This window comes from Aphis gossypii, chromosome X (genome assembly GCF_020184175.1).
Source record: "Aphis gossypii isolate Hap1 chromosome X, ASM2018417v2, whole genome shotgun sequence".
NCBI classification, from domain to species: domain Eukaryota; kingdom Metazoa; phylum Arthropoda; class Insecta; order Hemiptera; family Aphididae; genus Aphis; species Aphis gossypii.
Genome location: NC_065533.1, coordinates 133318 through 156335, shown reverse-complemented (window position 1 = coordinate 156335; position 23018 = coordinate 133318). Strand labels below are relative to the sequence as shown.

Genomic DNA, 23018 nt, shown 5'->3' with positions numbered 1-23018 from the left:
GAACTTTATTGAAAAACAGACATGAAATAGACAAAGCAGCTTGTTAGGTGGCAGCAAACGACAAAAATAAAACACGGGAAGTATGAAGAGTTGGAAAATATTTTATTGGAGTGGTTTCAACAAGCTCGTAGTTTAAATTATCCAATAAATGGAGGTATAATCACGGAAAAGGCGATGGAGATTGCCGCACGTCTCAACTTAACCGAATTAGTGGATCGACTGGTTGGCTGGATAGATTTCGGAGTAGGCATAGCATTGTGTACCGGCAAATATCAGGTGAGGCTGAATCTGTTAATAATGATGATATAGCTTCATGGAAAAATAACGTGTTGCCTTCATTACTGCGTGACTATGCTCCTGACGATGTATACAACGCTGATGAATTCGGATGTTTTTAAGCTTATGCCAGATAAGTCTTTTGTTTTTAAAAATGAGACATGCCATGGTGGAAAGTTGAGCAAGGAACGTCTCACGGTTTTAGTATGTACAAATTCTACCGGAACCCATAAATTGAAGTTGGTCGTCATTGAAAAAAGTAGGTCTCCTCGCTGTTTCAAAAATGTTCGTACGTTTCCATGTGAATACCTTGTCAAAGTCGTGCTTGGATGACAGGAATACTATTCATAAACTGGATTCAACAGCTAGATGCATTTTTCGGTAAACAAAAGAGAAAAATTATTCTATTCGTCGACAATTGTCCGGCTCACCCTAAAGATATCCCTACTACCAATATAAAACTTGTTTTCTTTCCACCAAATACTACATCTAAGTTACAACCCCTAGATCAGGGTATCATTAAAGTGATAAAAACAAAAGTACCGAAAAAAGTTAACAAAGTTAGTTCAGCGGTACTTGAGAGACATGGAGAGTACCAACCAAATTTCAACTAAAGTTAACGTTTTGGACTCCATACATTACGTTAGTGCCGCTTGGGATGAAATTAAACCAGATGTAATAATAAACTGTTTTCGGAAAGCTGCATTTGGTATGTTGAACAACTCTGAACAGGCTGATAGCTCACCTTTTAAGAAGAGGACTTTCAGCTTCTGCAAAATTTTGCTGATTATGCAACAGTAGATGATGAACTCGTAACCAGTAGCACTCGGACTTTAGATGAAATAATCGCTGATACGAACTTAGTGGACAATGAGAAAGAAGACGACGATCAAGAAGAAGAAGATCAAGACTTTCCAGTATCTACTCCTACAATAACTACTGGTTTGCAACATTTATCGGAAATTCGGAAAGTATTATTCTGTGTGAAAATTCCGAAGAAATGTTAGTTGTCTTAATAAAATTGAAAACTTTCTTGCTGAAACACATTGTCAGAACCTTAAACAATCAAAAATAGATCATTTTTTTAATAAACAATAATAAAATATGTATGTAATAATAATATTTTTTTAAATTAAATTCAGTAGCACAAAAATATAAGTATGTATGTATATTGTAATTATAATTAATTTTTAAGTGTATTTCTCATTAAATTATGTTTAATAATAAAAAAATAAACTCGATATTTCAACCACATCATTTTGTTTCATTCCCGCATAAGACGCTTTCCCGCATAAGACGTTTTAGAGAGCTGGTCCCTTAAAGAGCGTCTTAAGCGAGTTTTACTGTATTTATGTTAGTGTTATCTATATACAGTTAAATTTTCAAAAATGTTTGACTTTTTTTGAGTTATTTATAGACCACTGAAATTTTCGGTTTTTATGCGAATTTTTTTTTAAAGTGTCGGTAAAAAAATCCAACACTAAGTTTTCCATAAGTTTTGCTTCAAAAAGCTATAGAGAAAATTTGAAGCGTCATTATAGGAAAAATGTTTTGAACGTTTGAGTTTTAAATTTTTATGAAATCGCGTAACGATAACGATTTATCCTCAAACATATCTATGATTATATAAGGTATTATGTATTATGAAAGTGCATACCATAGCGTCCTCATAATTCTGTACAATTTAAAAGTAACAGTTAATTTTCCTTGGTTATTATAAATTCAAATTTATTACATTAATTGGTAAATAGGATAACTGAGTATTTAACTTTCAGCGTACCTATTGTGGTTGAATATACAACTAATATTGATCGTGTTGTAAATATTGTTAAATTTATTATTTTTATTTTTGAAATTGAAATTATTCATCGTAATATTTATATTCCAAAATAACAACATTAATTTGATATAAATAACTAACTTATTGTAGTATAGTGCATAAATATTGAAATATTTTGTCTCATTTATTATATAAACTTTATGCCTATAATTTAACTTATGTTTAGATGCCAACGTATATTTACGACTATGGTGGTGGAGGCGGCGGCAGTCGTGGTGGCGGAGGCGGCGGTCGTGGTGGCGGAGGCGGCGGTCGTGGTGGCGGAGGCGGCGGTCGTGGTGGCGGAGGCGGCGGTCGTGGTGGTAGCGGCGGTGGTCGTGGTGGCGGTAAAGCCCCTAACAGAAATAGTAAGTATATATTATCATATGATACCAACTTATTGGTTTTCTATAGTCTAGTTCTATCTACGGACAATTTATATTCATGTGCATTCAGTGGATATTTCAACTAATATACTGGGCGATAAAAATCTCTCAAAGAGAAAACTTTTTGTTGCCCAACAGATTTTTGTAATTTAATTACTGGGCGACGACGATTTTTGTAAAAATGTCTATGTTTTAAATTATTATATAATTTTAGTTATAGATTATTTATTATGTTTAATTTTATTATTTATTTAAGACGTATATCGTCAATGGGCGACTAATAGGTCGTATCTCAAAAAAGTAAAATTTAATAGCCATTATATTAGTAACAGTAGGATCTCCAGGCTTTTTACCAGGTCTAATAGTATCAAACCTGTATGATTCAAGTTCATATTTTTTGAAAAATGTTACATCACAGTATTTTACATTGTATGGATATGGGTTTAATCCTGGCACTTTTAGTTATTTTCATATAATCTGAAGGTAAATAAATGTCAGTATTTTTTAATTTATTTTCTATTGTTGAATGGACAGAGTCACATCCCATCTGTGTATGGCCTTTGGTTAAGTATTTTTGTTCAATTATAATTTTATTATTAATAGCAAACTCCAATAATGCATTAGATAAGACACAATTTCTGTTTTGATAACAGCAACCATCACTCCAAAGTATAATATTTTTAAATGGATTTTTTAAATTAAATTCAGTTATTTGATCAATTACACAACTAACGAAAGATGATGCTGAGAGGTCTGACTGTGTTTCATCCCACCAATAGCATGTGCAGTCTCGAGAGGATAAATTATACATTGTAAAATTATGTACACATAATTTACTCTTATAATATAAAGCACTTGCTTTTAAATATGGACAAATTTTTACTGCCTGGAGGTCCATAGTGAATACAATAATATCATTAAGCATAGCTTTTTCTTTGTCTCTAGTTTTTTTTCTTCCCTACTTCGATCTTTATCCTTCATATGTTTACTCCAATCATTCTCTTCAATATTTTTTGTTTGATAAGAACACAAATGTCACATTGATCCTTTTTTGGGTGGTACACAGAAAAATCGGTTTTTTCATAAATATCAGTAAATATTTTTCTAGACACTGGTTGTTTATTTTCTTCATCACACTTTATTTTGTACATATTGTATAATTGAGACTTAGATTTGACATATGGCTCAAAAAATAATCTAGAGGTAGATTTCCTACAATAATGTGAGGGTAGTTTTGGTAATTTGTTAAGAAATTCAGTTACAAATATCCTTTTTCTTTTTTCTGGAGTAATTCTTAAAGTAGAGCTTTTGTTATTTTCTTTATTTTTCTCATAATTCATCTCATTATCTTTTTCAGTTAGGCACCAAGTTAGAACTTGTTTTTCACCTAACCCAAGTGTATTTAAAAACATTGTTTTACATACACACTAATATGCATCATGAATTTTAAATTATAAGACATAGTGCTGTTCCTTCGTGATGATTCTACAGTTCTTTGTTTCACAGAAGTGGTTATTATTAAAGAAGTTACATAAGTTTTTTTTTCATCCCAGTTCAAGTTTTTCCAAAAACGATTAAATATTTTTAATCTATATACTTCAGCTACTTCATTGCATTTCCTTTTTTGTGATTTTTCACTTGCACAAGCTGGTCTAATATTTTTACCTACTCAGTCAACATTATGTAAAACTTGATTTATTCTTGACCTGCTATATCCTAAATATGGGTCTCCTTTCATTCTTAATTTCTGATTGACATTTCTTTTCCAGCTACCTGGCATACTTTCTCTACTTTTTGGTACTTCATATTCCATATCCAAATCATTACTATCATCAGCACTTAACACCTCCATACCATCAAATACTAGCTCATCTTCAACTATATTGAAATCTGTATAAAATTGATTATTTTAATATATTTTATTAATGATCTATTTATTTATTATTAAATATACCTATATACTTGCATAATGTGATACGTATAACGTATTACCATTGGTTATAAATAATTGTTTAAATTAAAAACGAATTAACATTTTATCATGGATATGTTTTAATTTTGATTCATTTGATTTTCTAGAATGCATAGTTTGTTTCAAGCGGGGGCATACCGCCACACAGTGCCATTACGCCAAGCGCGCCGCCGCAGCGGCCACGGATGCTGCCGCTGAGGCTGCAAGTAGAGCAGCCAGGGCAGAGAAGGCCGCAGAAGCGGCCATTGCTCTCGCAAAAAAGTTGAGGGAGGAGGCCGCCCTGGCTGCTCAGCAGCAGCAGCAGCCGGAGCTGCAGCAGCAGCAACCGCCGCAGCAACCGCCGCAGCCTTAATAACATGCTTATAAAACAAAATAATATAAAATACAAAAAAAAAAAATTTATTCAGTGTGTTTTCATTTCCTGACCATCATTATAGTTTAATAATTGGAGTTACTAATTTGTAGGTGTCTTGTAATTTAAAGATATGCGTACATATAATGATTACGATGTTCAAAATTTAAAATAGTAAATAATTACATCGATATTATATGGTACCTTTAATGCTTTTAATCTAATATTTGACATTATTAGATAAATAATATAAATAAAATAAATAATAATATAATAAATATTATGGTAGTAAGATAAAATAAATAAAATAAAAAATGAAAAAAGTCAATACTTCACCCTGTATATTATTTTTATTTAGCTCCAAATCTTCAGAAAATGTTTATTCTGCACCTGGAATCTTCCAAGATTTCAATATCTACAATACAGCAAATAATTAAAAATCATAACAAGAAATAATATAAGCAATTATTTAATAATGCACATACTTGGTTATAGAGTTTTCCATTGGTATATGCAATTCTATCAGGGAAGACAGAAGAAATATATATTGAGTTGCTGTCATCTTTTTGTTTTATAATAAAGTTTTATAATAAAATTTTTTGAAATTGTATGTTGGCAATAACTTTAGTGGTGCCGTCATTCGGCCCGAGTTCTTATCATTTTTCAGACAACTGCCTACGACTCCCTAATCCATATATATATATATATATCAGATTTTCAATAAGTGATAACCAAAAGTTGAGATTACAGGCACCTTTGTGAGACACTAGAAGATATCTGCTCTTTAGGAACGAGGCACCTATACATGTTATAACTTTATAAGCATAGGCGTGGCCTATCCATTCTTTATTATCTATGCTACGACCCGGTTTTGGGTTTATATTTAAGACCGTGATAAAATCTATAAACATAACCTCAATTGTATGTCCAATATTTATATTGGTAACCGTCCCTGACCCTAACCGTAATTATATTTAATAATTTTTTATCAAAGTTTAACAAATCACGATTATTGATAAAGTAAATTTCTCTATGTTATTTTCTCAAATTTGTATCATTTTTTGAAAATACTTGAATATTTATTAAACTGACCATTTTATTATTTTAATGAAATCTACGTACAATTCCAATAATACTGTATACATTTCAGCCCTTCCATTAACTTGTTCACCTGGTAAGTTCACATGATTATTAATTTTTTTATATAGAGATCCATTTATAATAATTATTTAATATAATATTTTTAAATTTTATCTAGATTTACATGATAGTATTGACTACACTTATCTCCTGGAACATCATCATAATTTCCTAGTGATATATCTAAATATTCAGATTCTTAAGTCCTTGTAAGATTTAATCAAACAATTTTTTTAAATATTTTTATCCTTATATTTTTCATATTCCAAAGCAGAATATTTTCCCAAGTTTTGAAAATACAAATCGATTTAGGATGAGTAGTTTATGAGAAGTATTTGAGTTTAGATAGATTGTAGATTATAATAAAGTTTAATAGCGTAGTAAATATTTTTCTACACTCCTCACCGACTATCTAAACTTTAAAATTAAATACTTATAACTCATAAACTACTCGTCCCAAATTCGATTTGTATGTATCAAAATACTTAGAAAAAAATCTGCTTTGGAATATGAAATTAAAATTCTATGTTATCATTCAAAAAAGTAAAAAACTTAAAAAAATATTTTTTCAAGACAAAATGTTAACTTTGAAACTGAGGCTCTTGAGATGTTATTATAAAAATTTTTAAACATTTCTGTAAATTTTAAAGCATTTGTCAATGACCAACACTCTAATTTTTTGTTAGTTTTAGTAAAAATGTTTAGGACATAATAGGTCTATGATACTTACAATTTTTTGAAAAAAATAAAAGTTATTTCTTAGGTATTAGTTGGTTCCGATGTGACTATCAGGATGAATTTCATAAACCTTCATTATCCACCTGCTATGTAGATTTTATTTTACATTACTGTTTAAATATTTCTAGGTGCAATATTGACAATAATGAATCAAGGGAGACGAAAAACATTGAAAAAACAAAGTGTTACTGAACCTCAAGTTATTACTACCTACAACAATCACTCTTAAAGACTTACAATTTAAAATACGGAAGTTGTGTAGTGTTGCAATATTACAATAACGTATTATTGGTAGGTTATGATAAACAACAGTATCTAAACTTTCTACTATATATTTTTATAAAAGTCATTTTATATTTTAGTCTACATCCTGGGCCTGAACAACACATGAATAAATATACAAAGTAAATATACATAACAACTGCTATTTGTTACCAACAACTTGAGGTCATTCTTATCAAACTTCTGATTGGTATTCATCAACACGAATCAGGCATTAAATAAACCTATTGTGTCTGAATCATATACAGTTTAAATTAGTAAGTATAGATATTATAATAGTTAATGTGTATTAATTTTATTTCATTTCAGTTATAAGCATTTATATTATTGTTTCCACACATCATAATGGCCTTCTGAAAATGTATATCAGCTAACAGTACATCATTGATTTAGCAGTAGGTATCCTCTACAGAAAAAGCATGACTGGTGTGGTAAAAAAAAATTAAAGGGTCCAGTGCAACAACTTGGTATATCCACTTTTGGAAATTTTTCAGGAGAAGAAAAAAACGTTTAAATTCTTTAATATTTATCATATACTTTATGTTTATATAGAAAACATGTAACAGTCTATATTTTTTATTGATATTATGTATTCAAATTACAATTATAATAACACAAACAATGTTAGGATCTATAAATACGATAAATGTATGGACTTACCAGGTTTCTTGCTCATAAATTTGATTTTTATAATTTTTAGTCAAATTAGTTTCGGTGCTAAAACCTTGTATGTCCGGATAATAAGGACATACCAGGTTCTTGCACTGAATATAATAACCTGGTAAGTTCATTTTTGCTTATATCTCTGTATCTAATAATCGGACATACCAGTTTGTTACACCGAAATGTGTAGCTTTATATCCTCATTAGAAAACCGCAATAAAAAATTTTTTTGAGAAAGTGGACATACCAGGTTGTTGCACTGAACCCTTCATTATACTATGTGTTTTAAAATTATGTCTAGTGATTTGCCTACCTATGTAAATGAGTGGTTGGGATTAACTTATTTTACAAGTTACTGTAACAAGACTAGTTTGAAAAAGCTAATAAAATTAATTAAATCTGGTACCTTTTTGTGGTTATTCTTAATTTACTCTGTATATATATTTTTTCATTAATTCCTAGAAACAATCTTAATAGCATTTTGAAAAAAACCGTGTAATTTTCTTTTTACATATTATAATACTACACTTGGTACCTATGTGTTGTGCAGAACATTTTCTTAGGTTGCAAGCATTATCTTATAAAGTTATCTAAAATCTGTGATAATAATCTTATTAGATAGGTGCGTTACCTATTGTTTTAAATACATTATTACATACAGATAACTTCTTTTTATATATATTGTTTGAATATTTCATAATTTTTTAAGTGTTTTTTTATTTTACACCCACACACATCAGACATTTTTTATAATCGATTACTCATTAAGTAAAACACAAAATGCCGTCCCACTTTAAATCAGACTGCGGACTGTCAGTTATGCATGAATTAAAGTAAAAGCATAACTGGTGTGGTTACAAGTTGTGTTTTTGTATAATGTCTGGTATTTTACATACCTATGTGAAAAAATGTTTGGATTAACTTACTGTAACAAGACTAGCTTGATTAAGCTAATGAATTAATTCAATTCTGTACCTTTTAATGAAAAGTATTTTAAACATTGTTTAAGTTATTTTTTTGTGGTTGTTTTTTAACTTACTATGTATGTTTTTTTTTTTTTTTTTACTAACTTAGAAATAATCAACTATCATTAATTATAGCATTTTGATAAGATTGCTATTTTTGTTTTACAGGTACCTACTGTTGTGTAGAATATTTTCTTAGCATCCGAGAGATATCTCATAAAGTAGTCTAAAACCTGTGATATTATTATTATTAGATAGGTAGATTATTGTTTCAAATAACATCTTCTTATAGTTACTGTTTAAATATTTCATAATTTCTTAAGTGTTCTTATTCCACACATAGGTACCAGACATTTGTTAACAATAAAACTTGTTCACCTACCTAAACTCTATATTTAGTATTTCTGTATATTGTTTTAATTTCATCATTTTTGACAAAATAAACAGAAGAAATCAATATTATTATAATTAATAAGTCTGTATTCTTTAGGGATGCAATTGATGGCTATCCAGCGACAACACCGAGAACACGACACCCATTCTACATATTCATCATCCAGTGGACAACGGTGCCTATCTGAGTGCCAGTTACAGTATAAGCATATGTTTGTCATGTCTTCAGAATTCTCTAATAGATAGGTCTTTAAATATTCTCTATAAGTGTTAGGATCGAACTCTAAACTGAACTTGGAATTGTCCATAAATTTAAATGCGTAATATATAATATAAACTCCACAATTAAATGCATCATTTTGTTTTGGAACATTTTCAAACGGGCATGGAATCTGTGTTAACGATGGACATTCATGTGTGCCGTCACCGTAGATGACATCTGATTTCAAAATTTTAAATACTTTATTGAAACGATCTTTTGATGCTCGACTCTCTGTATCATATGGACTAATCGGGTCCATGATATAACACTCTTTGGTGTTGAAATTTATAAAGACTATAATCCAATGTCTACCAATTAACCATGGCAGGATAACCATACTGTTCTGATTGAAAGTAATTTTGTTATGCACTTCCCCAACTACTCTTTTTCCCAATAGCCATGCAACATCATTGCATGATAAAATGTGTGTGTTTTCTAAGCGCAGATTAAAAGCGTATGACAACAAACAAATATCTATAACAAAGTTACACAACCAATTTTCTTCAGACAATGTATCAAAATGGGAAATACAGGTCGTCCAAGATGTTACAATTTTTATAAATAGATAATAAGTAACTATATTTTACAACTAGATAATGTTTATTTTTTGGCAACTTAATTGGTTTATAGTACGTCAAATCTTTAGGGAGCATATTGTCGTATAAATCTATAGATTTCACTGGTAGTCGAAACGGAGATTTATGACTGCCAGGTGTCGAAACGGATTTCATTAAACAATCATCCGACAATGGCTTACTTAAATCACAGACAACTACGTCATTAATAGGCTCATCAACAGTGAACCTAGTCTCATTGTCACATTCTATGACCACAATGTTATTTTTATCTGCTGTAATGGTCGAAGACTTTGGGATTTTTAACGACAGTGCTTTGAAAGGACGGTACTTGATGGGTTGGAGGTGTTTATGTTGTTTTTCTTTTTTTCCCCAACTCTCTGTTTCATTTAAATGATTAAGGCTAGACAATTCTGAAATTTTTTTTTTCCATTTTCTTTAGTAGTACTCTGTTTAGACTTAGTGTCAAAATCAAGCGCACGAGTGCACTTCCCTTTTCTAATATTGTACTTCATTTGTTTGTGTACATTCGTCACACGCTGTCTCATAAGTTTTAAAAACCGGCCGCACTTAAACCTGCGGTCGCCTTCTAGTATGTCTTGTTTGACTGTTTTAAACCAAGATTCAACGGTAGCATTACTCTGGCGGATTTCAATGCCATTGCTGAGTTTATTATTCATAATAGGTGTCCACAGTGCTAAGAAAGGTACACACTTAACTATAAACTGGTGTAAATATGATTCATCATAATATTCATTAATGCTTAAATTTTCAAAATTTTCAGCACAATTTGAGACTTCAGATTTAACTTGTTCTTTGATTGACTGAAATCTACACAACATCATGGAATCACTCGTGTTGGATTCGCATAGAAATTTATTTATTTCCTTCGAGTGATCCTCACCTTCGTTGTTCGATTCAGTTGGCAATTGGTATATTTTATCATAACACTTGGCTCTCATTGTACTAATGGCATTTTTCGTGTGTCCTGTACCATAAGGTGACAACAGTATTACTGAAAATATTTTGAACCATTGTTCGACATCTGTCAAACTGGTGTGTTAAAAAGTATGCATATCCAATCAATGACATCATTTCTTTTCGTTTTTTCTACAGTTATACGATGGTTTTTCTCAGATTGAAAATATGTGTAGACATGGTTTACTATAATTTTTGTGTAATGATTTGCACATATATTTATGATGGTGACATTAGATTCGTCGTGGTTTTCAACCAATACTCTGTAACACCAGTTAAGGTAGTCGAATATGGAAGTAAAACCATTCCATCCTATACACAAGGCATTCATTTGGGCATAACTGAAATCTGTCACGATATTTGTGAATACTGGCCAAGTCAGTTTGTGTTTCAAAACGAATGCTTTAAAAGCGTTCAGCCATTGTGAAATCGCAACAATGTCGTGGGCTGAACTAATCATTTCAACAACAGGGCACGTGACACTTGAGTCTCTAGGTAATGGGACATTAACAACTAGAACATAGTACAGAACTCTTTTGCTGTTCTTGTCAATTTTCCTGACCACTGTACCAGTTGCATCCAAATACCCAGTTACTGGTTTTTGTTTTTTAATCAGATTTTTTAGTATGTCCAACTGCTCGTTACTATAACAGTGAACGGACGGTATGCCGACATGCTTTACAAAGTTGTTTTCTTTGTCATTACACATCAATACTAGGTCATGAAAATCATCTTTATCATAATCATCGGCACTTAAGGCCTCTGATCTGATTTTTCTGACGACGTCATCCGATTTAATGCCTTGCAAATTACCACAATTCAACTGAGTGGGTGATGCCATGTCAACAGCGTCCGACCTGAAGGAAAACGCTTTTGTCTTTTTTAGCGCTTCTTTGTGCAAGTCTCGCTGAATCCCTTTTACGTGGTTCGTGAGACCATTGTCTTCTGGATTGTGATGGTAATTTAAACCAGAACTATATACTTCCGCCAGAAACACTTGGTTTTGAAGCTGGACTTTAATTCTAAAAAGTTTGCACCCCTCGTGGCTACAATACATGTACACATTGCAATGGTTTTCAAAATATCTAACCCTTTTTGCATTAACAACGCATGTATTGTTCACAGTTCTAATGAGCTTTCTGAACATAATAGGATATTTATTCTTATCCAAACGTTTTTCACCGCTAATATGTGTATATAACATATGAGACCACTCTACACGTGAAAATGTGAAAGTTCCTTCAAAAAACTCACATTCACAGCTATTGTATTCTTTTGGAAAACAGTTTATTGTTTTCAAAGGCAGCACAACACCACACTTGACCGGGGTTTTCTTAAAATAGGCATTTTTAAGGGGACTTGGCACAAGTCCAGCATTTTTTCTGCATTCCAATTTATTCGGTGTAACAAAATCAGATTCAACCCTTATGCTTTCTGGTAGAATTGGAGTACTACAAGGTATGAGTGGATTTCCTATCATCCAACTGCAATTACTTTGGGGCGATACACTTGTGTATTCAAGAGAAACGTGGTCTTTATGCACTAGTTCAGGCTCTGTGTGATCAGAATATGAAGTGCAATTTTCAATACTAGAATTTTCATTAAAATAAACACTATTTGAATTCATAATGTCTGTGTCATCTGATGGATTACACAAAGACATGTCAAAGTGTTTTTTACATTTCCTATACAATTTAATACGGTTAACATGATTTGCAGCTACTTTAATGTGTTTACATATGGCATTTAGAATTGCGACATTGTAATTTAAGAAATCACTAGACGTATAGTTACAACTTTCAATACATTTTATTATTGTATTATTCATTTCTGACACATTACATAAATCAGTATTGTTCATACTTGTAATACGTTTACGAAGAGATGAAGTGTTTCTATTGATAGCATTTGTAATTGATTTTTTTAAACCATTATCATTTTCTTTATTAAAGATGATATTGCAAATATTAGTTACACAACTGTCAGAAACTGAGACATTTCCAAAATTTAAATTTGGATATTGATTCTTAATATAGTGAGCTACCTCATCCAATTTTTTGTTTAAACTCATTTTAACCTTATAAATAATTTTTTTCTGTGTCTGAATTACAAATTCGTTCACACTTTTATCTGCCTGAGTAAGACCTCTTCGACTTTTTGCTGTCTGAGTTTACCCTCTTCGACTATTTCGTGTCTGAATTAACAACAATTCGTAGGCACTTTTTGTTGTCTGAGTTTACCCTCTTCGACTATTTCGTGTCGGAATTAACAACAATTCGTAGGCACTTTTTTTGTTTGTCTTTACCCTCTTCGACTATTTCGTGTCGGAATTAACAACAATTCGTCGGCACTTTAAGCTGTCTGAGTTTACCCTCTTCGACAACTAAAATTATAACTAAAACTACAGCTACAACTATACTTAAAACTACTTTTTTTTTTGTTAACTACAACTACAACTACCACTAAAACTACTTTTTTTGGGTTTTATTTTTCTACTTTTTTTGGGGTTATTTTTCTTTTTTTTTAACTACAGCTAAAACTAAACTACTATTTATTTATTTTTTAAACTACAGCTAAAACTAGAACTAACACTAATACTAACTACAACTATTACGAGAGTTGATGTGATGCTGCTGTAAATAAGGCAATATGCTGCTGTGCGAAAATGGTTCGGAAAAAGCAGGATGACAACACCTGAAAAGTTTAAAATAGATAGGTTTTATTTTTAAAATTACAAAAATATATTATATTCAAAAATTATACACTCCTATTTTAATTCGCCATTGAACTTGTGAATACTGTGACAATAGTAGACATAGTTATTACAATTAAAATAATTTAAGCATACACATATTAAATAAAGTTATGATTACAATTCGATACAATAATGTCAAATATATTAAGTGTAGATCAATTATGCCACTATGATAATTAATTCATATTTTCAAACAAACCTAAACTAAGTTAATTTCATAATTTATTTATTCTAAAAAAATAACCTTGTCCGTACTGACAAGTAACACTTTTTCAAACATATAAATAAAGTATATAAATGTATTTATTATTAAACATGTAAACAAGTAACATTTTATTCAACTTAGGTAACAACACATGGAAATGTGTTGCCTTGAACAATAAAAATTTGGTTCATAATTATAATCTTATGTATTAAATCTAAAATGTGAAAAGGATACAACAGTATTGTGTTCAATAACAGATTCAACGATAATTTCTTGTCATAGATCATAATGCTTTAACAGAAAATGTGCTGGAATGGATAAATGTTTTATTCTTGTCATCAAATTAATATTGTACATATGCATTGAAATCCGCTATTCATGCTGAAACTCAATTAAAAAATATACAATTCTATAAGCTATAAAAGAATATACTTACTGATACATACATCATTGTATAATTATAAGGATAATGGTTTATAAAAAAAAAAGACATTTAAACACTTTACAACACTACAATGAATTACATGGGGATAACCTAAAACTATTCAGGATATATGTTGTTTTTTGAGGAAAAACGATTTAAGATCTCCCATATTTCCAGTGGTTAGGCCTCTTAAGGGCGCCAAATTTTTTTTTGCAATGGGGTGCAAAATGTCTAAATACGTCACTATACATAGTTGAATAGTTCTTAAGCATTACATTTTTATATTTATATTCCAAATAAATGTATTAATATTCATTATAACTTAGACAATACATTAGGTAATATTTCACAATAAATATGGTTCTATATACTGTGATGTAAACATACCATGGAAAAATCATAATACAATAATTAGTGACTACTCAGGTGACTACTCATCACTGTGTGGATAGGGAAACAGAATATGACATAGGTATTACATACTTAAATAATGAGTAAAAGACTTACATCTCTATAACTATTCAGTACAGTAGACAGAAGTTTATACATACCTGTTTCCGTAAAAATTGATGTTTTAAATACTTCAAGAAAAATTACATGTTTAAACGTTAGACGTGAGTTAGATTATAATATTGTATAGTCTTTAAAGGAATTTTGAATTTATAACCTAACTTTCCATTATTATTGATTTACAATATTATGTCAGTATGTTCGGTATAATTATTGTGGTAATAACGCCAATAGAAATTATTTATAAATATACTTTTAAAACAATACAATTTACAACAATTACTGTGTAACATAGGGCGACATCTACTTGACGGTTTCGGTGCAATAGTATGACACCCCTGAACTTTTATGAAATGCAACACAACGTACAAGGCTTCTTATCACTAGTCGTCCGAGTAAATAGTCCCCTAGCTATGGTCCCCCAACTTCACACACGTGTCGAATAATATATCGGTCTCGGCTATATATAATTCTAATATTAGATTGATTTGAATTAAAATGTAGTAGAAAAGCTTCTTCATTAGTTCGGACGTTATATTTCGATATATCAACCTGAAAACGAATTTACAAATAATACTAATGATAATGATTAACTATGACTACTTATAACATAAAAAAAACATTAGAGGATCCTAACAGCTATATATATATAAATATATTATGACACCTTAAGTGTCATAAATCGGTCTCGAAATTTTTTTGTATTATCAATGTGGATCCTGTAGTCTTTCTCCCTTTCTTTATTGTTATATTTCATTGTCGTGAATCATTATCACCTCGTATGGCCCTGACCATTAAAACATAATGTGTTTTTCTTGTTCTGCTCTTTTAGTAACAATTTATCTCCTACGTGTAATTCTAATATGTTTGCGTTTTGGTCATAATATTGCTTATTGGAATTTTTCTTTTTTATTAGATTTTCCCTTGCTATCTTATGTGTTTCTTGCATTATTCTTCTTAAATCTAACGCGTTATTATCATAATTGTATTGTGGTTCAGTCGTTTGAAAAAAACGTGTCGGAATTATTGGTTTTTCTCCGAAAACTAACTCGTATGGAGTATAATTTGTCGAAGTGTGCACCGTAGTATTATAGCAAAACATAGCATAACTAATTAACGCGTCCCAATTATTATCTTTGTCTACAAAACTGCGTAAGTACGTTTTCAAAGTTAAATGTGATCTTTCCAAATAACCATTTGATTGGGGGTGCCACGGAGTTGTTTTAGTTTTTCGATTTTTAATAATTTACAAACGTCTTTAAACAAATTTGATAAGAAATTGGTATCACAATCTGTTAGAATTATAGACATATATAAACAACTAGATAGCCGACTATCCCCAAGCTCTGTACAGAATTTTGAAGTTTGTCCGCCATTTGCCTAAACGGCAATGATTACATTTTTATGTGATAACAAGACATTGATAACTGAATAGATCGTTGCGGCTTACACTGCTTATAGTCTTTTAAGTTTTAACTCTTCAAGTTTCGACTTATTTTGTAATAATGGTTTATTCGTGTTGTGTACACGGTTGTTATAATCGTCAAGGAAAAACTGTTGATTCCTGAAAAATCCACTTTTTTTCGTAAGTACCTAACTGTCAAAATACAAATGACATTAATCATCAATTAAAAATCTTATTCATGTATATCTCACATGTAGACACTTTACCAAATAACTAATTAATTATTTTTATTTAGATTTCCTTTAAAAGATCCAGATTGAAGACTGTTAATTACTATTCACCTAAAGCGCTTGCTTATTGCAGGTGTCTAAACGCTTAACAGCTTTTTTATTGAATGGAACCTTGATCATTTTAACACAGCCATACTAAATTGCATCATATTTTTTTTTATTGCTTTATATCATAATATAGTTTATTTAAGTACACTTATATAAATATTAAGTTTTAATGGGGCATTGTTAGAAAATCAAAAATAATTTTTCGATTGCTTTTAATAATGTTGTTAAGTTGCTTATCCTATTAACTGGGTTATTTGAGTTGCTGTGTTATAATAATTACAAAATTAGGAACAAATTTACAAATTTATTTATCTATACTATTACATTAATTATTATAATACTTTTTTTCTTATGTTTCATGAGTAAAACTATAGCATTTTTATTAATTATAATTAACTTAGTAGATCAATTTTAAAATTGCCTAGTCCAAAGTCAGTTCGAAATTGGACTTCCACTGTAAACGGCGAACCTGGATTTTTTGCTGAAGTTTTTAAAGCGTTAAGTACTTTAAATCCTGACGATAAACAATGTTGCCTAATGTTTGATGCCATGTCAATCAAAAAACAAGGACTTTGGGAATAAAAAAATTGGAAAATTTATTGGGAATTGCGATATGGGAAATGCTTTAGAAATTGAAGGATCCAACACTGCAGCAACTGAAACTTTAGTTTTCATGCTAGTAAGTCTAAATGGAAAATGGAAATTACCAGTTGGCTATGTTTTGCAAAATAAAATAACAGCTGCGGTACAAGCTGAGCTAGTAAAAACTGTTTTAAATCATTCACATAAATCAGGATTGAAAGTTTGGGGAGTCACATGTGATGGTGCATATGCCAACTTGTCCACTATGAAGATCCTTGGTTGTAAAATTGGTGATAACTATGATGAAATACAGTGCTGGTTTAATCATCCAATTGACAACACTAGAGTATATTATATTCCAGACGCATGTCATATGCTAAAACTAGCTAGAAATACTTTAGGGAATAATCACGTCTTGAAGTCAAACAATGGTTTCATTAAATGGGAACATATAACAAATATTTATGATGAACAAAACAAAATAACATTAAAATTTGCCAACAAAATAAGTATGCTCATGTCCATTGGACAAACAATATTGTGTGTGTGGTCATTTCTTTGTACGATTAAATTACATCCACTGCATTTATACTCCTTATCGCAAACATTTCTATGTTTTCTTAAACATTCGACATCGACACAGTAACGGTTGCACTCTTGACAAAAATTGTTTTCTTTTCTTAAGTCATGGATATGATATTTTTCGTTACACAGCTTACACTTTAGCCCGGGTCCTTTTTTACATACGTGCTTATTTTTATTATTATTATACCCCGTATCACATAATTCGCAGTAGTATACACGTTCCTTAAACGAAGGCATGGAATAAATAGTATGAAAATGATCATTTTTTTTCAATAGATAAATCTTAATTCTATTTTCATTTCCCGAGTAGTCGATTTCACAAAAATTATCCACATTCACGACTTTCACTTGAATGTTCAACAATTTTTCGACATTTTCTATATCGCGGTAGGTAAACGGTCGGTTATCAAATATTTTTAATTTTTGACATAATTGCTTTGTCAAACGTGTTTGTATATTATTTCTGCCATTCCTTAGGTCTTTTATTTGGCTATCGGTTAATTAATGTCCCAATATATCAGCAGTCTTGTACGATAATCCAACTAAAATAGCACGGGGGCAACATAATTCATCTTGATTATTAATTTCTGTTACACATCTTTTGTTTTTGGTAAAAAGATTCAAGTATTCTCAAGACTTGAAAACTGAATACCGTTTCGTTAATATTCACAGACTGATCCGATGTTAATATACTACAAATTTTATTTAAAATTTTCTGCCCTGAGATATTGGATGTCATGTTACCTGTGGATATTGGCGAAAATCTTCGGATTGTCTGCGTGCATATTAACAATGTCCCCATCAGTAAAATTTGTAATTGTTTTAATATTTGTTATCATATTTTCTAAACCATTCTCTAATAGTGCGTTTAAACTAACTATATCTAAATTTCCGGCACAGGTTTTAATGTTATACTATAGTCAACCATATAAGCATTATATTTTTTTATAAATCTATTTTTCTTATTATAAATGTATAAATGCTGAACAAATTTGATTCTAAAAGTGAAGTTTCAGTTGCTGGTTCTATTAGTTTCGCTTTTTTTCTTTTTTCTTTTGTTCCGACCGTGGTGCCAACGTGTACACGCTTACCTAAAAAATGTACACAATACACATAATATATAATATAAGCGTTTCATAAAAATGTTAATTAAATACTTTTGTTAGACGTTTCAGCTGGATTATTTTCCACGAAAATGTTGGGGGCTATTTCAAGCATGTCCTGTTGTTTGGCATTAGCTAAAAACATTTAATAGTGTTATATTATGTAGGTATGTATAGTTTATAAAGTGTATCATACTTTTACATAATTCACTATTTTCGACCTCTTCCAACAATTGAACACACAATTCATCGTCACTGTCCTCGAACATTATATTATTGTCATCTAATAAAAGCAAAAATATTTTTTATTTTTGACACCGAATAAACAAAGTACGTCTTACTTTTACATAATTCAGTATTTTCAACCTCATTCAACAATTGAACACACAATTCATCGTCACTGTCTTCAAACATATTAACATCTGAAAAAACATTAAATATTATAATACTCAATTATAAACATATCTATATCTATTATAGATATAGATATGTTTATAATATGTTTTTATGTTAAAAACATAAAAATATATATATAATATATATATATAATATAATATATAATATAATATATATAATATACATATATATGTTTTTTTTTTTTTTATGTTTTTTTTTTTTTTTATATGTTCTATTTTATATAGTAGTATAATACTACTATATAAAATAGAACCCCCTTTTTTGTATGTACGCGCATAACTCAACAATGCCTGGACCGATTTCGCTCATTCTTTTTTTGTTTGGGTCGTAATTGCCAGGAGAAGGTTCTTACTGACGAAAAATTTGAGAAAGTTATCGGGTTAGAGAAATATGAAGAGGTGGTGATTAAATTATAGAAGCGCCATCTATCCAGCAAATAGTCAACTAAATTATTTTTGGTAGTCAATGGCAACCATTTAAATAAAATAAATCATTTATTTAAAATGTTTTTAAAAATGCATGCAAATAGACATACAAACTTAAATCGTTGTCATAGTAAAAAAAGTAATTAAAAATCTATATATATAAAAATGGAGACAAAAATGTATAAAAATTCATCAATTGAGAACAGCTGAACCGATTTCTCTAATTATTTTTTAGTTGTATTTGTTATTGTCTGGAGAAAGTTTTTACGAAAGAAAATTTTTAAAAAGTCAACCGAATAAGTAGAAAAAGTGCAAAATCTATTCATTGATGTCTGGGATTTGAACTCGATACCATTGTCTTTATTTACTCTATGGTAGACATCTAAACATCAGCTCGATGTACAATCAATATAATCTATGGTTTCTATAGTTATTTTAGTTTGGAAATTTGAAATTTGTTGAGTGAATTTTTTTTTAGTTCACAATAATCTATCTATCTTCTATCTTCTATATATATAAAAATAGAGACAAAAATGTATAACATTTCATCAATTGAGAACGGCTGGATCGATTTCGCTCATTCTTATTTTGTTTGGGTCGTAATTTCCAGGAGAAGGATCTTATGTAAGAAAAAGTTAAGAAAATTGCACGGAAAATTAAAAATAAATACAATGAAAAATAAAAAATACCGATGACTACTATTACTATTATTATTATTATTAATATTATTACTATTTTATTTTCGGTAATCATGGTAACAATTTTTTTGTTATCATTATTTATTTTCCCCATTTTTGTAACATTTTTCACTGATGATTCGCTCCTATTGGTCGCAAGAGAAGGTGCTTATGTAGTTATGTAGTACAATTTTAGTAAAATCCACCAGAAAACTTCGGAATCTGGATGTAAAAAAACAACAACTGTCACTGCAGTCCAGCAAGAAAATAAACTATATTAAGGTCACTATTGATTATGATTGAATATAATAATTATAGACCTGTTGTTATATTTTGTTAAAACCATAACAACAAAAATAAGAATTAGCAAAATAAGTCAATGTCTACAGTAAATTTCAAATTTACAGCAATAAACTAACATAACAAGTTATACCAAGTTTTATTGTTTTACCAACAGGCAACAATATATAAATTACGAGATGGAACATTATTGTATTTTACCCACCGTAGTAAAATAAAAAAATGATATAACTTTGAAACTTAAGTGTTAGAAATTATAAGCTTACGTACACATCTCGCGGGGTCCGCCATCCACCATGTGTGGATTGCCTACATGATAATATACTGCTCGCATAATCATAAGAGAGTCTCACGGCAACGGCAAGCAGAATGACTATAATATTATGACTTGAGTAACTCACTGACTAATAAACGTAGAGCCTGAACAATGATAGATCGATGCTTACAATTTACACGGTACATTCGTAAAATCGTACCACAAATTTAGTGTGCAATAAGAAAGCATTTTACAAAATTCGCATATTAAAGTGGTGGTTTCACAAGATTTTTGAGAATCAAAACGGTCAATGAAAATATATAAGTTTTGAACACCGTTAAACCGAATATTAAATAACAAATTAATCAAAATTCGAATCATATTATATAGAATTGGCATTTTTAACGGGCAACGAAAATGCAAAAAAAGAAAGTAACACACGGGCAACGCCGTGTCGGGTCAGCTTTATTAAATATATATAAAGTTCTTACTTATTGCTTCAGGTATTGTTGGTACTAAAGGTGCTGCTGGTGCTGCTGTTGGTACTGCAAGCTGTTTATTAATACCTAAAATGGATCAATACTATAATATTTTAAACTTGAACACCGAAATCGCTATAACAATTTATTGTCTATCTGTGATGTACCTTCTGAGATCGAGTGTCCTATTACGTTGACCTAATAACCATGAACATGTGGTTGCATATACTAAACTCCTTAAATACGGTCAGAATGTCTTAACACGACGTATACCGGTGTCCATGTTATCTAATGATAACAATAAAAGTAGATATAAAACGCGGGAAACAGAAACCGATTCGTTTAGTTGCATGCCTGACTGCCTGAGTCTGTGCTGTCTATGAATTATATGACGATAAAAGTAAACGATAAAAACGCGGGAAACTGAATGCAAAAATGTTCAAAATAGTAGTATATTCTACAACCAAATAATTTATAATCATATTTTCAATAATGTAGTATTGTTAATGGTGCATGTATTAGTATTATATAATCTTAAAAAAATAAAAAAATACATTTTTTTCTCATACAAACCTAATATTGTACGACTGTGAGAAATTACACGCATGTAAATCGTGATTATTGCGTATGGATATTTACCATTATACATTATACGTTAAATTTTATTTACTCACCGTGAATACTTTTGATGTGTCGTTTGAGAGCATCGTTTCTAGTAAATAAATTTCCACAAATAGTACACTTAAATGGTTCATTACTATTATGGCGCTTTAAATGTCTTTTCGCGAGAAAAAACATTGACACTGATCGCGCTTAAACATTTTGTATAATTATAATTATTATTTTAATAAACACATCAGAACGATATCACTGCGAAAACCACACTAAATCAGTGATACTGTGCCATAACCTAATGCAATGAGGAGAACAAAATATGTCAGCAGAATCGTGTTACAAGAGAAAAAAAAAATGCTTGTTGGTGTTTTTTAATTTTTACTGGAATATAATCGGTACTAATGATAAATCTTAGTGCATTATGTTAGTGTAGTTTGTTGAGTTGTGTTAAAAATTATTTTGTTTTTAAAAATGTCATACTCCAGCCAAGTATCTACTATAAACCACCTGACGTTTCAGCAGGCTTCATCGACTTTTTAGCGAATGGCGAGTTTGATGAAATGGTAGTTTAATTACTTATACATAATATATTAAAAATAACACATTTTATTATATTTGTAGCTATCAAATACACCAAGACGTATGTTTTATAATAATCTATTAAGCCAAGGTGAAAATATTTCTGTTGACCAAGTTAGTATGACAAAATATACTATTATAGCACTTACCTTACCATCGTCATGTTTACCTATATATTTGTTGTTGTTGTTATAGACTAGAAACGATGTAAAACATATATCGGATGATTGTGTTAATCAACAACAGACCAATGGTATGTTCATTTAATGTTTTTTTTCCGTGATTATGCATAACATATATTTACTATTATAGATAAACCAAATGATATCGATCCATGGGGTGGCGAAGATTCAGATATATATGTCTTGAAGCCCTTGATAATATATTTGGGGTGAAGAATACACAGATGATGAGAAAATGTTGTTAAGAGCTGTATTGAATCTAATACCTAACACGTATTACATATATATATGTATATGAAAAATATAACTCTTGATTATTCTATAACTTTATTTTATTTTTATTTTTTTAATCACAAATCTTCGTCGTCGTCTGTTGAAAT

At 30.1% G+C, this 23018-nt stretch overlaps 2 protein-coding genes, 2 long non-coding RNA genes and 1 pseudogene across 5 annotated transcripts; 3 read left to right on the top strand and 2 right to left on the bottom strand.

The window, feature by feature from the left end:
• Window positions 1–2090: 2090 nt before the first annotated feature.
• Window positions 2091–5574, bottom strand: LOC126552852 (uncharacterized). The gene is made up of 4 exons (XR_007606306.1): window positions 5291–5574; window positions 5142–5220; window positions 4188–4371; window positions 2091–2451 (listed from the first exon to the last, which is right to left on the bottom strand). It is a non-coding gene; the product is annotated as an uncharacterized LOC126552852 (long non-coding RNA).
• LOC126552851 (POU domain, class 4, transcription factor 1-like) lies at window positions 2283–5134 on the top strand. The gene is made up of 2 exons (XM_050207911.1): window positions 2283–2463; window positions 4561–5134. The coding sequence occupies exons 1-2, from the start codon at window positions 2283–2285 to the stop codon at window positions 4803–4805; spliced, it is 426 nt and encodes a 141-aa protein (XP_050063868.1). The 3' UTR covers window positions 4806–5134.
• A 357-nt stretch (window positions 5575–5931) lies between the features above and the next one.
• Window positions 5932–9753, top strand: LOC126552806 (uncharacterized). 2 transcript variants are annotated; one of them, XR_007606251.1, is made up of 5 exons: window positions 5932–5979; window positions 6812–6974; window positions 7046–7222; window positions 7275–7360; window positions 9084–9753. It is a non-coding gene; the product is annotated as an uncharacterized LOC126552806 (long non-coding RNA). The 2 variants fall into 2 exon arrangements; XR_007606252.1 differs by having other exon boundaries at window positions 7030–7222.
• A 15-nt stretch (window positions 9754–9768) lies between these two features.
• Window positions 9769–10864, top strand: LOC126551659 (uncharacterized; annotated as a pseudogene).
• Window positions 10865–18106: 7242 nt separating this feature from the next.
• Window positions 18107–21545, bottom strand: LOC126551658 (uncharacterized). Its single transcript, XM_050205584.1, has 7 exons — window positions 21536–21545; window positions 21275–21349; window positions 19050–19130; window positions 18905–18991; window positions 18763–18843; window positions 18589–18696; window positions 18107–18192 (listed from the first exon to the last, which is right to left on the bottom strand). The coding sequence occupies exons 1-7, from the start codon at window positions 21543–21545 to the stop codon at window positions 18107–18109; spliced, it is 528 nt and encodes a 175-aa protein (XP_050061541.1).
• Window positions 21546–23018: the final 1473 nt, after the last annotated feature.

Excerpts from the sequence above, each read along its gene's own strand:
- LOC126551658 (XM_050205584.1), bottom strand. Across the intron at positions 18,697-18,762 it reads AGCTGAAACGTCTAACAAAA|GTAAGCGTGTACACGTTGGC; the intron begins GTATTTAATTAA and ends TACATTTTTTAG. Across the intron at positions 18,193-18,588 it reads TTTAGAATCAAATTTGTTCA|AAATTAATAATCAAGATGAA; the intron begins GCATTTATACAT and ends GATGTGTAACAG.
- LOC126552851 (XM_050207911.1), top strand. The coding sequence starts at position 2,283 with ATGCCAACGTATATTTACGACTATGGTGGTGGAGGCGGCGGCAGTCGT. Across the intron at positions 2,464-4,560 it reads TAAAGCCCCTAACAGAAATA|AATGCATAGTTTGTTTCAAG; the intron begins GTAAGTATATAT and ends TTGATTTTCTAG.